The sequence below is a fragment of the Eschrichtius robustus genome, chromosome 18 (assembly GCF_028021215.1).
Source record: "Eschrichtius robustus isolate mEscRob2 chromosome 18, mEscRob2.pri, whole genome shotgun sequence".
Taxonomy (NCBI): domain Eukaryota; kingdom Metazoa; phylum Chordata; class Mammalia; order Artiodactyla; family Eschrichtiidae; genus Eschrichtius; species Eschrichtius robustus.
The window spans coordinates 34,203,305-34,219,438 of record NC_090841.1 but is presented as its reverse complement, the minus strand read 5'-3'; the positions used below and the strand labels follow the sequence as shown (position 1 = coordinate 34,219,438).

At 35.3% G+C, this 16,134-nt stretch overlaps 1 protein-coding gene across 2 annotated transcripts in view; it reads right to left on the bottom strand.

Annotated features, from left to right (window-relative positions):
• Positions 1 to 16,134, bottom strand: part of TDRD3 (tudor domain containing 3) — a 215,050-nt gene that overhangs the window by 106,265 nt on the left and 92,651 nt on the right. For both annotated transcript variants that reach the window (XM_068526575.1, XM_068526576.1), the window contains exon 4: positions 416 to 576. In XM_068526575.1, coding sequence (XP_068382676.1) covers positions 416 to 576 — 161 coding nt within the window. The remainder of the gene's footprint in view (positions 1 to 415; positions 577 to 16,134) is intronic.

The following is a 16,134-nucleotide window of genomic DNA, read 5'->3' as shown; positions in this document are numbered from 1 at the left end:
ATTTCCCCCAAGAAAACTCATTTGCTTATAAACTTTTCTAGACTGCTAAACAGTGTAATGGATACAACTAACTGCCAAGGAAGAAATTGTAACATATTTAAAGAAATTTTTGTTCTGAAAAAATTTTAATGACCTAAAATTTAGTGATAAAATTGAAAAGCTTACTTTCCATGTAAGAACACCTTAAATTTCTGTTTTTAATTATTAACTTTAAAAGTAAGGAGCGACTAACTCCATTTTAAACTATTTTTCTTTACAGATAAAGTAAAAATACAAACTCTTTAATTTATTCTGAAAAACTGTAACATGCACTTAAGAGTTCATTCCTTCTTTTCAAAGGTCTTAAAAACAAAATCCAATGTGAACAGTACCTTTAAACACTTATAACAAATATACACCATAAAGTGCCAATTACCTTATTTTTGACATGTAACTAAATTCTACTGCTGTACAACTTATATGACCATCAGTCATCTGCAAACGCAGCATTCTTGGGGCAGCCTGAGATTCTTCATTATCCTTTGGTGCAGCAACATTGCGAATTTTTTGAATTTGCAAAACACATGGACCTTCAAGCTGTCAAAAGACAAAGGAATAAATATCACTTTTAGCCATAGCTTCGTTTTCACTTAAAATGTTTCTCTTTTCCTTAATGGTTATACTTTATTATTTATAATGATAACTTCAATTAAATAAGTTCAAAATTTAAACTGTTATATACATCAGGGTGTTTTTTTTTTCTTTTGTATTTAAAGATAAAACTTCAAAAAAGTCTCCTGAAGAATATTTTTAATATAATTCTGAATTCATTTTCAGAAAATAACAGGAAAAAACTCCAGGGAAAAAGTTATTTTTCTGAATTAAAGGTATATTAAAAGATGTTTTCAGTCTTATGTGCTCTAAATTGTTCACATATAACCCCCCCGTTCCACCCATGTACACTAACAGACATTCTAGAATTAAAGAACTTGGTAATTTTTTAAGGGACATCAACGTTACAGCAGCACTTGAAAGGAATGTTTTCTGTTCAAAAACATCAAGTTTAAAGTATACCTTCTTCTGGCATTAAAAAAAAAAAATACATATTCCAAAATTTAAACTATATAAAATCTAAGAAGTGTGAACTATACTTGACTTATTGTCACATTTCCTTTTTAAATGAGTTTAATGCTATGTTGTTATGCATTGGCAGTAAGGAGAATAAACATCCTATCTAGCCATATTTTAATCAAAGAGAAAAAGAAAATTGATGGGCTAACTAGCTATTGAATATTAAGTTAAAAGTTTTTATATAATAAAACACTTATGTTGTAACTGGGGAATGAGAGCAAAATCTGCTTACATGTCTGAAAAATAAATTTAACATAAAGTAACACTTTCTACATTATAAAATATTATATCCATTAAGTAGTAGCATACTTACAAAGAAAAAAAAGCTTTTTGTTATAGCCTTTTAAGTAAAATCTTTCTGTATGCATTAGTTTAATTTTTATTTTCAGCAAAGAGAAATGTGAAATGATATTTACACAATTTCTTGAGTAAGCATGTTCCCAGGTTGACAAATTTCTACTTCATATTTACCAGTATCTTTCCTGAAAGGGAGTAATTTTGTTAAAAATTTAGCCCTAGAGAATATAATTAGAGAAAAGAGACGAAACTTACATCTAATTTTCAAGTATGAAAAAAAAATTCTAAGTTGAAATAAGTCTAAAATCTTTAACAGATGTAGATAAGCTACTAATTCAGGATAAACTTTTTCTTTTACTTTTGCTAATGCCATTAAAATAAAGACATTTAAATTAAACCAGAGGCATGTTACGGTTCTTATAATGTTCATCATTCTCTATATTCTACTACTCCCAATATTTTTAGCCTAGACACTGACAAATATTTAGCCTTTGCTTTACTAACCACATATAACTATTTAAATTTACATTTAAATTAATTAAAACTGAGTGAAATTAAAAATTCAATACTTCAGGGCTTCCCTGGTGGCGCAGTGGTTGAGAATCTGCCTGCCAATGCAGGGGGACACGGGTTCGAGCCCTGGTCTGGGAGGATCCCACATGCCGCGGAGCAACTAGGCCCGTGAGCCACAATTACTGAGCCGGCGCGTCTGGAGCCTGTGCTCCGCAACAAGAGAGGCCCCGATAGTGAGAGGCCCGTGCACCGCGATGAAGAGTGGCCCCCGCTTGCCACAACTAGAGAAAGCCCTCGCACAGAAATGAAGACCCAACACAGCCATAAATAAATTAATTAATTAAAAAAAAAATTCAATACTTCAGTCACACTGGTCACATTGAGTGTTCCATTATCTGCACAACACATATACAGACTGTCCTACATCACTGCAAAAAGTTCTATTAGACAATCAGTGGTGATCTAGACTTATGTGTTCCACAATGATACTAGGGAGTGCACATCCATTGAAGTGTGGGAGGAAAACAATTGTCTCTATTTAATTCTTAGTAAGAAAGAAATTAAATGTTCCTAATACTTAATAATCAGAGCAACAAAGGCACTCTCATTCAGTCCATATGACATACAGGTCACAAGGCATCTTTATAGAATTTGGGGAAATCTACATCTCAAGGGTGTTGACATGGCAACTTCACTGGTTTGTTTGCTTTCAATGTATTATGACAAACTGACATTTATTTGTGTGCAGTTAAATGGATATACAGATATTACCTAGTTTTAACCATTAATGATCACAAAATGGACAAGTGGCTTTAAAAGATTCTGCCAAAGAAACACAAATTGAAGATAATGCCAACAACGCAATCACAGAGGGGGAACAGGACCATTTTTGCTGATCTCCTACAACTGGTTGACCATGAGAACAAAAAGCTAGGAATGCTAGGGAGGAACACCTGCTCCCAGATCTTGATGTTTCCTAGCAAGCAGCAAGTTTACTTATTTAATTACTCCAACTCCTGGCCTCTCCATCCCTTTTAGTGAATTAAATAGTGGCCCTGCCAAAAGATATATGTCCACCTGGAACCTGTAAACATAACCCTATTTGTGAAAAGGGACTTGGCATACCTAATTAAGATCAGTATCTAAAGATGAGATGATCCCGGATTAGGAGAAATACAATGATGAGCTTCTTTAGAAGAGAAGGGGAAATAAACACAAAGACACTGGGTATAAAGGCCATGGGAAGAAAAAAATGGGAGCAGAAATTGGAGTTACACATCTACAAGCCAAGGAACACCAAAGACTGCCCACAGCTACTGGAAGCTATGAGAGGGGTATGAAACAGACTCTCCTTCAGAGCCTCCGAAAGGAACCAACCCTGCTGACACCTTGATTTTTGACTTCTGTCCCACAGAACTGTGAAAGAACAAATTTCTGTTGTTTTATGCCACCAAGTTCGTGGGAATTTGTTACAAAAGCCTCAGGAAACTAACACACCCATTTATGAAATGACTTATCTGATTGGGAAGAATATACTGTATATTTTGGGCTCATCCTCACCCTTCGTTTCTTGGGATCTAGGTAGGGACCCTGAGGAGGAGGTACCTACTCAGCCTCTTCACTGGATTAGCACTGCAATAAGTGAGTGTACAAATCTGTCAGGTTTGTGGTTCAATTAATGCATCCATTTGGCTCTCCCACCAAGCCACATCTCCCAAATTAATTTTTATCAGTAGTAAAGTTGATACTTCGGCCCACATCTGCCACTTCTTTCTTTCTCAATTGATTCAGAACCAAAGTAAAAAAGAAGGTACTATTTATTAGACTCTCCTTAGAAACTCCCAAATTACACACAGTCTTTTTATAATCAATTCTCAATTTGAAACAACAGGCCTTAAGACTAGTTCCACAATTCAGAAAGATTCTATAAGTAAAATTGCAGATATAACGATTTTTTTCATTATGATGTTTACAATATTCAGTTTATTATCCTCTGTAGTCAAAAAATAGGGAAGTACTGGATCTAAATAAAACACAAATAGTAGAATAAAATGTTAAGATCCTAGATTAATTTCACCTTTACATGAGCAATAAGGAGGAAGTAAAAGAAATTACTGTAAAAAATTTAAATAGGTAAGAAGAAAGATCTTTAATTCTAATAAACAATATCAAGTATACACCAGAGATATTCTCTGGGGCCAGAAAAAAGTCATCCAGGCTTCATTCCTTCCTTTCCCTAGGTAGATGGACCTCTCTATTATCTGAACTCCTAACTAGTCATATCAATTGATATGGAATGTCAGATTTAAATGACTGTATTAGTTTATTAATTTATTGATCATATTAAATAACATTCTTGTTTACAATCAGACTCTCCAAAGTTTGGATGACATGGAACCACTTATCTATAGTCTGATCACACCCAGATAAATGGTTAAAACAGGATTTTTGAGGAATCAAGAAACGATCTAAATTTAGACATTCTATGATACTATGAAAAATCTGCCAGCTATTTCTTTTTATAATCTTATCAATTTCCTTGAGAAATGAATTTCTCACTCTATCTATACCTAACAACATAAGCATCACATTTTCCATCAACACTAGCAACGGGGCCATATACTCAGAAGGAATCTATGAGTATGATTAAGTTCTGATAAATCTTCCATCATTATTGCAAAGTAGGTTAAAATTAAGAGAATAAAAAAGTTTCATTCTCCACAGTCCTTTTTAAGTACTTAAAATCATAATTTATTTCTTTACTCTGTTACTACTTCCAAAAGCATTTCCAGTGGCTTCAGTAGAGATTTTCTAGGGCTCATTTTTTCATCCACTCATATTTGTATCAAGAGAAGTTTTTGCTGGACTATTCACATCTCTACCTGAGGATCCAAGCAACTGGGTAATGATTCAAGTGCCTTGGAATATGAAATAGTGGTTCTGCCTACAGCTGCTTTAAAAGCCTGAAGGATAAATTTTTATGACGCCCTCTTTCTCATCTACTTCTTTGCTCTGTTGAAATAACTCAATATCATTTTAACAAAATTTGATATTAATAAACATGGGGGTGGGACAGGAAGAAATCAGAAAAAAGTATCATTTGTCACACTCTGTACTATCCTAAGGATAGTATCAGACTCAAGAAAACTGGAACAAAAGAAAATTGTTTATTACAATGTTAGAAATTTCAGAACTTTCCCCATGTCACCTATGCAGGCATCTATGGTAAGCCTCAATTTGGAGGACATTTTCCTCCGGACAAAATCTATGTTTGCTTCTGATCGAAACAACACTGCAATTGAGAGCCTCAGCTTTCGGCCTGTGGAAAAGTAGCAAAGTTAACCTTAGCCAGAATCTCAACTCACTGTCAGTTCGTAGCACCACACTAGCTCCGTAATCCTTTCTATCAGCTTTCCTGATTCAGGTGCCCAAGATTTCCATGCAGAAAGATAAAGAAATATAAAATTACAAGAAAATATGATACAAGGAAATAAGCTACAAAATATGAGAATCATAAAAATATTAATTTTTAAAAAAAATTTAAGACTCTAAGGAGTTGAGAATTTGGAATTATCAAACACAGACTATAAAACAATAAGCCTAATCTAGAGAATTTATATAGAACTGTGAACCTAACAACTAGGGAAAAAATATTCCCCTTAAGCAAGCATGTGACATATAAACATATATCAAGCCATAATGTAAGCCTCTATAAAATTTCAAATACAGCTATCTTTCAGTCCAAATTCTCTGACTACAATATAACTGAATTAGAAATCTGTAACAAAAAGAAAAAAAGAGATAATGTTCTATTATTAAAACAAAGAAGAAATCTTAATATAAACTGAAAAATATTTAGGACCGAATGATAATGAAAATACCATGCGTAAAACCTTTGGGATATAGTTAAAGCAATGGTAGAAGAAAAATTAATAGCCTTGAGATGCTTATATTAGAAAAAAAGTAAATAAATGAGTCGAACTAACAAGTTGGGAAAAGAACAACAGAATGAGTTCAAACAAGGTACAAGAAAGAAGAAAATAAAGATAAATTAATGAAATAGCAAACTAAAAATACAATAAAGAGGGTTAACAAAGTCTAGCGTTGGTTCTTTGCAAAGACTGATGAAACTGATACTGAGCAAGACTGACCAGGAAGCAAAGAGTAATAATGCAAATAAACAATCTAAGGAGTAATAATAGTAATAAAAACACAAACATACTTTCACTAGCAATGAAAAAACAATAAGAGACCTATGCATACCAATCCAAATGTCCATCAACTAGAGAATGGAAAGGAAAAAGTAAAGTCCATACAATGGAATACTACTCAGCAATAAATAGTAACAAACTACTGATACATGCTACATCATGGATTCACCTCAAAAACATGACAGTAAGTGAAAGAAGCCAGATACAACAAAGTATATATTGTGTGATCCCATTCATGTGAAGTGTCAACAAAAGGCATATTTATAGAGAAAACATAAAAGAATACACAGATATATTATTAAGAACAATAAATACAAGATAGCAAATTTAAGATTACCATACAACTATTGGTTACCTTTTTATGTACCCCTAACAGAGAAAAAAACAGTAATTTTTTAAAAAAACACCATTTACAACAACAAAAATAGGAAGTTCCGAGCATAAAGCTTGCATATAGATATACAACCTATATACTTTCAATAAATTATAAAACTTTATGGACAAAACTAAATAAATGAAGAGATACATCCAAGGGTGTGCTGAAGCCAGCTCAGGCCAGTTCACAAGTGCCTGTTATGAGCACTTCTTCCCAATTTCAGCTTTGGTGATTTCATAGTATAGCTTATAATCAGCCACTGCAGGAATTTTTATACTACAAATAGTGGTAACTACTACATATTAGGGCTTTATTTTTTCCTCTTCAGAGAGGCAGCTTACCAGCATTTCACTTGTAATTAGTTATCATAAAGATGTCAATTGTCTTTAAGCTGATATGCAGATTCAATGCAATTTCATTCAAAACTCTGACCCATTTTAAGAAACTTGATCATTTGATTCTAAAATGTATATTGGGGAAGGCGGTCATCAGGGACAGAATAGCCTGAGGAAGAATAATGTATGTTACAACCAAAAGATTAGAAAAATTTGATAATATCAAGTGCCACAAAAGACATGGATCAATGGGATCTCACATACACTACTGAAGGTAATACAAATTGGTACAACCACTTTGAAAAATAATTTGGCATTATCTGGTAAAGCTGAACACTGGCTTACTCTAGCATACAATAATTCAATTCCTGGTTATATTCCCTAAAGAAACTCTTACACACATGCATCAGAAAAAATATACAAGTTTGTTCCTAGACGTAGTAGTAGTCATCTATTATTTAAAGAAAAAAAAAGAAAGAAGGGAAAAAGAAACACATCTAAATATCCATCAACAGGAGAATGAATAAGTAAATTATGGCATATTTAGATAGCTTAATATTATATAAAAGTGAAAATGAATGAATATTAGGTATATACAACATGGACATATGTTACAGCCATCACACTGAATGATAAAAGCAAGTTACAGCAGACAATCTGTTAACATTTTGTAAAGCTTAAAAACGAAACAGTAGGACCTCCCTGGTGGCACAGTGGTTAAGAATCCACCTACCAATGCAGGGAACATGGGTTCGAGTCCTGGTCCGGGAAGATCCCACATGCCGCGGAGCAACTAGGCCCATGCGTCACGACTACTGAGTCTGCACTCTAGAGCCTGCGTGCCACAACTACTGAAGCCGCGTGCCTAGAGCCCGTGCTCCGCAACAAGAGCAGCCACTGCAGTGAGAAGCCTGCACACCGCAAGTTAAGAGTAGCCCCCGCTCGCCGCAACTACAGAAAAGCCTATGTGCAGCAGCCAAGACCCAACGCAGCCAAAAATAAATAAATAAATAAATAAATAAATAAATAAATAAATTTTTAAAAAAAAACTCTCTTAAAAACAAATCAACATATTATACAGAAATAACTACATATGTAACTAAAATATTTCTTCTAAAAGTCAAGAAAAGCTAAAGTCAAAATTCACAACAATCATTTCTTGGTGTTTGGGAGAGGAAGAGCTAGGACAGAATGGTATTGTAACGTTCTAGTTCTTACATCAGGCTGGGGCTTCACAGATGCTCACCTCATTTTTAAGCTTCAAAAGAGATATGTTTGTATATATCCAATATTACACTAAAATTGCTCAAATAATTTACATAACATTTTGAAATTAAGACATTGGGTAGTTCACAGAAGTGTCAGGAGTATCAGAGAACTAAGTCTGTAGCCTTCACAGCAAGAATAACAGTGAAAATCAAACCACAGACTGGTTTAATAGCACTAGTATGTTGATGAAACAGTTTGGGATAGGAAGGGTAGAGAAGAAGCCCTAATTTGTAGCATTTGCCAATTTCCATGGCTGATTTCAACTACTCACCTCTAAACAGGGAAGAGATGCTGACATTCAGCCTTCATGAGTTGGAACAAGCTAGATCCAGCACACTCAAGCATCTAGCTCTACACCTTGTACTATCAATCTTACTTGCCCTGGACACTGACCCCAGCACTGTTGGCAGCTATTACCCTAGAAACTCAATCCTGCTGTAGCTTCTGCCACTACCAGAGAGGATTCACCACAGTTCCTGCTTTTTTGTGTGACTAACCCATGTCCTATGCAGCTATACCTGAACTAGTAGAGCTGAGGTACATGTGCACAGCATAGGTGCAAAGGAGGCTGGGGAAAAAGTATCCGGCATTTTCTTCTCCACCACCAAGACTTTGAAAATGGGAAATTCCCCCAAACAAAGGAAGAGAATTCAGGTTCTAGGAAGTATAAATGTTAACTTACTTATCTTCCATGTATTATTATCAGGCAAGAAGATTTTGTGAAGGTCTATTTTCTATAGTTTGTATAGTAAAATACCTTTTTTGGGGTAGTTTTATTTTCTAAATATAAATAATATGTGTATGTGTGTATGCATGTGTATACATATATAACGTTTATACACACACCAGATACACTCTCCCACCGTAAGATGTTAAATATGCCCCCAAATGGGGAGTTACCTATTATTCCCTTATTGAGAATTACAAGTCTAAAAACTAACAGTCTAGCAAGAAAAGCAACCTCTCCACCTCATCTCACTAAGCTTAACAAGCTGAGATGGCTGCCCCTCCCTTGTATGTACTTCTGACATAGCATTTGTTCCACTATACTGACATTGTTGGTTCCTTGATCTCTTATTAGGGTATATGCTTCAAGAAGGCAGGGGCTGTCCTGTTGATCTCTGCAGCCCCTGCACTTAGCACATATATACATTCAAAAATTGCTTGATAAAGAAGTTACCTTGTGTTTTTACTATAATTTATTTAGCACTTACTAGATACACCAGAAAATGCAGCAGGATTTTTACATGTTATTTTTTTTATAAATTTATTTACTTATTTATTTTATTTTTGGCTGTGTTGGGTATCTGTTGCTACGCATGGGCTTTCTCTAGTTGCAGCGAGCGGGGGCTACTCTTCATTGTGGTGCACGCGTTTCTCATTGCAGTGGCTTCCCTTGTTGCAGAGCACGGGCTCTAGGCGCACGGGTTTCAGTAGTTGTGGCTCACAGACTCTAGAGCGCAGGATCAGCAGTTGTGGTGCACGGGCTTAGTTGCTCCGCAGCATGTGGGATCTTCCCGGACCAGGGCTCGAACCCATGTCCCCTGCATTGACAGGTGGATTCTCAACCACTGCGCCACCAGGGAAGTCCTACATAAGTTATTTAATTTACCTCCAGAACTAAAAAGTATATTAGGATCATCTGTGTGTCTTAAATGAGAAAATTGAGAGCAGAGGATAAAGTATTTTGACAGAGGTTACCCAGCCAGTAAGAGGTAGAATTAGAATTCAAACTCAGATATGCCACACACCAAAGTCTGTCTTCTTTGTTTCATACATTCTAAAACTATGATAAAATTTGTTACATACTAAAAACATGTAGGTATAAAGGGCAGTAGGAATATTAACTCTTAAAAATTAATTCTGTTCAAAAGAGGTCAAGAAAATTAGAAGAGAAGTGGCATTCAAGTTGGAATTTGAAGACTAAATAGCAGTTTGCCTGACAGCCGAGGGAAGAACATTCCATTCACATGGCAATTATTAAGGTCCTGTAGCAACAAAAGCCTATGATTTTAGAAAAGCTGCAGCTCCCTCATCTCTAAAGTAAAACAGAGGTTGGTAACGATTTCTATTTTTCAATGCTGTTCTGAAGATTACACAGATTATTTAACATGGGACCTGGCACAAAGTAGGTTCTCAATAAAGAGAAAGAGAAGTGTTTACTGAAAACCAGGGTTCTCCTAGGTAAGTTAGGGGCTTGTACCAATAAAGGTCAAGAAGAAAGCAGGTTAAAAGCAAGAGGAACACTGAAGGAAATAGCTTTGGGAAGGTAGTCCCTAATCCTGATCTCAAATTTTTCAATTGATATTCATATACATCAAGAGAGTTTAAATGGATAAATAAATAATAATAAAAGAAAAACTTTCTGAATCATAAATATGGTAGTATACCTACTAGAAGATCTAAAAGTTTCTACCCCTTAGAAATTTTAAAAACAGGGTATTATAAATGTCTAGTAATAGACAAAAAGACAACATAATATTGAATAGGTTTTCCCAAACTTGAGATCGCCTGAAAAAACATCAATTTATACATCAAAGTAACAGCACAGCAGATAATTTGCTCTTATTCAATCAGGGCAATTACAGCCAATCAATTATAAGAAAAACATTGTGGGACTCCAGTCAAAAGTAACACTTCTTTCAATGTGTCATTTGCCTATTTCCATCCTTCGCAGCTATAGCTTTTCATTTTCTGGGAGGGTTAGAAAAAAAAAAAAAAAAAGGTGAACAGTTTGTTTTTTAATTATCATTAGAGTATCTAATATATATTCTATATATTGATTTGTGCAGTTGTTTTTAAACTACACAGAAGTCCTACTAATAATTACCAATAAGCACTTGTAAATAAAGCACAGTAATATCAGAATTTTAGTAATCTATTTTTCTAAAATTAAAAGTGCATGTTTAATTTTAATAACTCACTAAAAGAAACACTGGTAAATCGTATTATTTATTAACATATATAAAACATGACACAATTTATTTAACTTAAAACATTTTTCAATTATTTTTTTTCTGAAAACATCCAAGTTCTGTATTGTCTGAGGGTGAGAGGGCATTCAGTTTGAATTTTAAGGCAGTGAAGCCATCTTGTGGTTGATGTTGGTGTTGCTGAGGCTTTGAGAAGGTCACTTCTAACCGGAAAAATTAGGCCTTTAATCACAGTTTCACATTTAAAAATGCATATATAACCTGTCAGTCCTAAAACTTAGATGAAAAAAATAAACACAGATCTGGAAAGCCTTTCCTGTTAGGGCTTCACAGTAATGCATTAAAGTCCTCACACAGCTGGACTGGTAATAAAGTATTTTTACATTAACCTATATTTTATAATTAACTTCTACACCTTGGTTCAGAGGCTAAAGCTATGAAAATAACTACAACAAAATATTAAACTTGGAGAATATGAAAAATATTAAACAGTTTTATAGGAAGCATAGTCTTACTTCCATTTCGTCATGACTTCTTTCCATGATTTTGACCTTACAAGCTAAATATTCCAGGACCTTGTAATATCTAGATATACAAAGCCTGCCCTGAAAAACTCAGAAGTTGCAGCATATAGCTTCCTCGACACATATTGCTCCACTCTTAAAAACCTTTATGGCCTAAAAATCAAACATAAACTGCTATGGGAAAATCTAGCTTAGGCTTAGAACCCTGGAGAAAAGTGTCATCTTCCCACTCTCACTACTTTTTAAATTTGTCTGAAATCTTTGCATCAAGGTTACAAGCAACCTTATGGAGAAAATATGGGAACTGCAAAATAATATTAAGAACAGAATGGGAGGAAAGAGAAAAGAATGTGAACAAAACTATTACATTAATTACTAACAAAGTTACTTGCATTTTTTTGGCCATCCTACTTCCTCACAAAATAATCAATGATAACTAATAGAATTATTAAGACTTCGGTTTCAAACTTCAGATGACAATGCCCTTCTGAAGGTCCCAGTTTGTCTTAGGACAAAACGGATGTAACTACAATGTTCCAGGATTAACTGTCTTCTCCTAACTGCAGACCTACCATCTCTCCAACCTGATCATAGCTCTCTCCACACTTCCTTTCCAAATGCTGAAAATGCTGTTATCTAAGCCTTATTAATTATGATAATAACAATACACAGCATGTAAGCATTTACTTTTGGCCTCTCAGGAGAAGAAGTTTGAAGACTCCTCTCTACATTCCTTTAATCTACTTCTAAAGAGGATTACTGCTCTGTCTTGCAGAATCTCTAGTACATTGGATGGAGCCTCGGGCCTAATGAATAAGCTTCCAAGGGGGATGGAAGACCCAGGACTACGGCTCTTTTAAAGGACCCACACAAAACTAATGGAAGTAGCTCCTAAAAAGACAGCCTCCTCTCTTCTCTTGCTTATTAAGGATTTGCTTCTTAAACACTGGGGCAAATGCTCTCCAATTCTTTTTCCTTTGGCTTTCTCTCTTAGGAGTGGTAATATCACAGGCAGGCAAGGAACTTAGTAGAAATAGAGCAGGACTTTGACCTACTTTGATTCTATTATACTAAGATCAACCTAGCTCTAGTGATAAAGTTCTGCATTAGGGGCTGGGGCTAAAACACAGTCAATAATGAAGTATCCATTTGCCTTACTTCATTTACTGCATTCCCTTGGAGATCTCTAAGTAACAAGATAACAAACTGAGGTAATAAACATGCACTCTTAGATCTCCAGGACAAAAATACCATCCTAAATGTCTCATAATGCTCAATACTTGCCATACACATTTCACTACATTTAAGATGTCACATAGATTACAACATTTAATTCTTCAATGTCATAAGGGACATAATATTTGAATGATAAGAAAATTAAAATCTGGCAAGATTAAATAACTACCAGAAGTCACAGAAACATAATAAGCAGAAGAATGAAGATTTAAATCCAGCCCAATAATTCTAAAATCTATATCTGTCCAATATGTTACCAGCCCCTACTGTTTTATTCTCCCTCTCCACATCGCATCTGAAGCACATCAGAACCATGCCTCTGCTTCCTGGGACAGCTAGTCTATCTCACACTTTAAATTTTCTGTCTAAATTAGTTTTTGCAAAACTAGTTTCTAGTATGATGTATTTGGAAAATCACTAGGTAATACAGTTCTTTCTTTCATTCATTATTCTTTTACTATTAAAAGAAAATTAGAAAATAATGTTATTTTATACCAAAATCTGACATGTTCAAGGAACAGGAAGATTACTTATTCAAATACTCTGTTTATCTTATGCACAGATTAAAATAAAATTTATTTAAAATTTTTTATTTAAAATTTATTTTATATAAGAACTATTACATAATTTTAGTGTCTAGACCCATGTCTTAATGATTATGTCACCATTAACATGATGAAGTGCTGGGTAATAAAGCTTTCCAATAAAGGCACAAATAAAGCAACTTTTACTGTATTAGTCTTATTTTACAAAGACGCACAACTAATTCATGTCAAAAATACATTCCTTAAACATTTACTTTTGCCTGAAAGCAGTTATATTTTTATACAACATATGAAGTTTTAACCAAAGGCAAATAAAATGAGTAATTCCCGTGTGTTGGCTTCTAAAAATTTTATTAAAATTATTTTTCAGAACATTTTCACGAATACTGTGAAGAGAATTTTATTTGGTGTCTGAAGGAAAAATATAAATGGGAAGAGCAGAAAGGGGATATCCCACTCTACTTCTGTTTCACATGAAGACAGCTTATTTTGTATCTTTTCATTTTATGTATAAGCTAAATCTACATCAGCATTAAAAATATTTCAAAGGATAAAATTTGGCAGAGAAAATTCTAGATTCAAATATTCTAAGTTATATTTTATTTTTGTTAGCTACATTCAAAGGAAATTCTGAAGAGACCACTTATAAAACTTTGTGAGAAGATGGCAGAGTAGAAGGGTGTGCGCTCACTCTCCCTTGCGAGAGCACCAGAATCACAGCTAACTGCTGCAAAATCGACAGGAAGACACTGGAACTCACCAAAAAAGATATGCCACATCCAAAGACAAAGGAGAAGCCACAACAAGACAGTAGGATGGGCGCAATCACAATAAAATCAAATCCTATTACCACTGGATGGGTGACTCACAAACTGGAGAACAATTATACCACAGAAGTCCACCCATTGGAGTGAAGGTTCTGAGCCCCACATCAGTCTTCCCAACCTGGGGGTCCGGCAACAGGAGAAGGAATTCCCAGAGAACCAGATTTTGAAGGCTAGTGGAATTTTATTGCAGGACTTCGACAGGACTGGGAGAAAAAGAGACTCCACTCTTGGAGGGCACACACAAAGTAGTGTGTGCATAATGACCCAGGGAGAAGGAGAAGTGAACCCATAGGAGAATGAACCAGACCTACCTGCTAGTGTTGGAGGGTCTCCTGCAGAGGTAGGGGGTGGCTGTGGCTCACTACAGGGAAAAGGACACTGGCAGCAGAAGTTCTGGGAAATACTCCTTGGTGTGAGCCCTCCCAGAGTATGCCATTAGCCCCACCAAAGAGCCTGTTGGCTCCAGTGCTGGGTCACCTCAGGCCAAACGACCAACAGGGAGGGAACTCAGCCCCACCCATCAGCAGACAAGTGGATTAAAGTTTTACTGAGCTCTGCCACCAGAGCAACACCCAGCTCTACCCACCACCAGTCCCTCCATTAGGAACCTTGCACAAGCCTCTTAGATAGCCTCATCCACCAAAGGGTAGGCAGCAAAAGCAAAAAGAAATACAATCCTGCAGGCTGTGCAACAAAAACCACATTTATAGAAAGATAGACAACATGAAAAGGCAGAGGACTATGTACCAGACGAAGGAACAAGATAAAACCCCAGAAAAACAACTAAATGAAGTGGAGATAGGCAACCTTCCAGAAAAAGAATTCAGAATAATAATAGTGAAGATGATCCAGGACCTCAGAAAAAGAATGGCAGCAAAGATTGAGAAGATGCAAGAAATGTTTAACAAACACCTAAAAGAATTAAAGAACATACAAACAAAGATGAACAATACAATAACTGAAATGAAAAATACACTAGAAGGAATCAATAGCAGAATAACTGAGGCAGAAGAACAGATAAGTGACCTGGAAGACAGAATGGTGGAATTCACTGCTGTGGAACAGAATAAAGAAAAAAGAATGAAAACAAATGAAGACAGCCTAAGAGACCTCTGGGACAACATTAAATGCACCAACATTCACATTAGGGGTGTCCCAAAAGGAGAAGAGAGACAGAAAGGACCTGAGAAAATATTTGAAGATATTATAGTTGAAAACTTCCCTAACATGGGAAAGGGAACAGCTCCCCAAGTCCAGGAAGCACAGAGAGTCCCAGGCAGGATAAACCCAAGGAGAAACATACCGAGATACATAATAATCAAATTGACAAAAATAAAAGACAAAGAAAAATTATTAAAAGCAGCAAGGGAAAAGCAACAAATAACATACAAGGGAACTCCCAAAAGGTTAACAGCTGATTTCTCGGTAAAAACTCTACAAGCCAGAAAGGAGTGGCACAATATATTTAAAGTGATTAAAGGGAAGAACCTACAACCAAGATTACTCGACCAGAAAAGGATCTCATTCAGATTCGATGGAGAAATCAAAAGCTTTACAGACAAGCAAAAGCTAAGAGAATTTAGCACCACCAAACCAGGTCAACAACAAATGCTAAAGGAACTTCTCTAAGTGGGAAACACAAGGGAAGAAAAGGACCTACAAAAACAAACCCAAAACAATTAAGAAAATGGGAACAGGAACATACATATCAATAATAACCTTAAATGTGAATGGATTAAATGCTCCAACCAAAAGAAACAGGCTTGCTGAATGGATACAAACGTAAGACCCGTATATATGCTGTCTACAAGAGACACACTTCAGACCTAGGAACACATACAGAATGAAAGTGAGGGGATGGAAAAAGATATCCCAAGCAAATGGAAATCAAAAGAAAGCTGGAGTAGCAATACTCATATCAGATAAAATAGACTTTAAAATAAAGAATGTTACAAGAG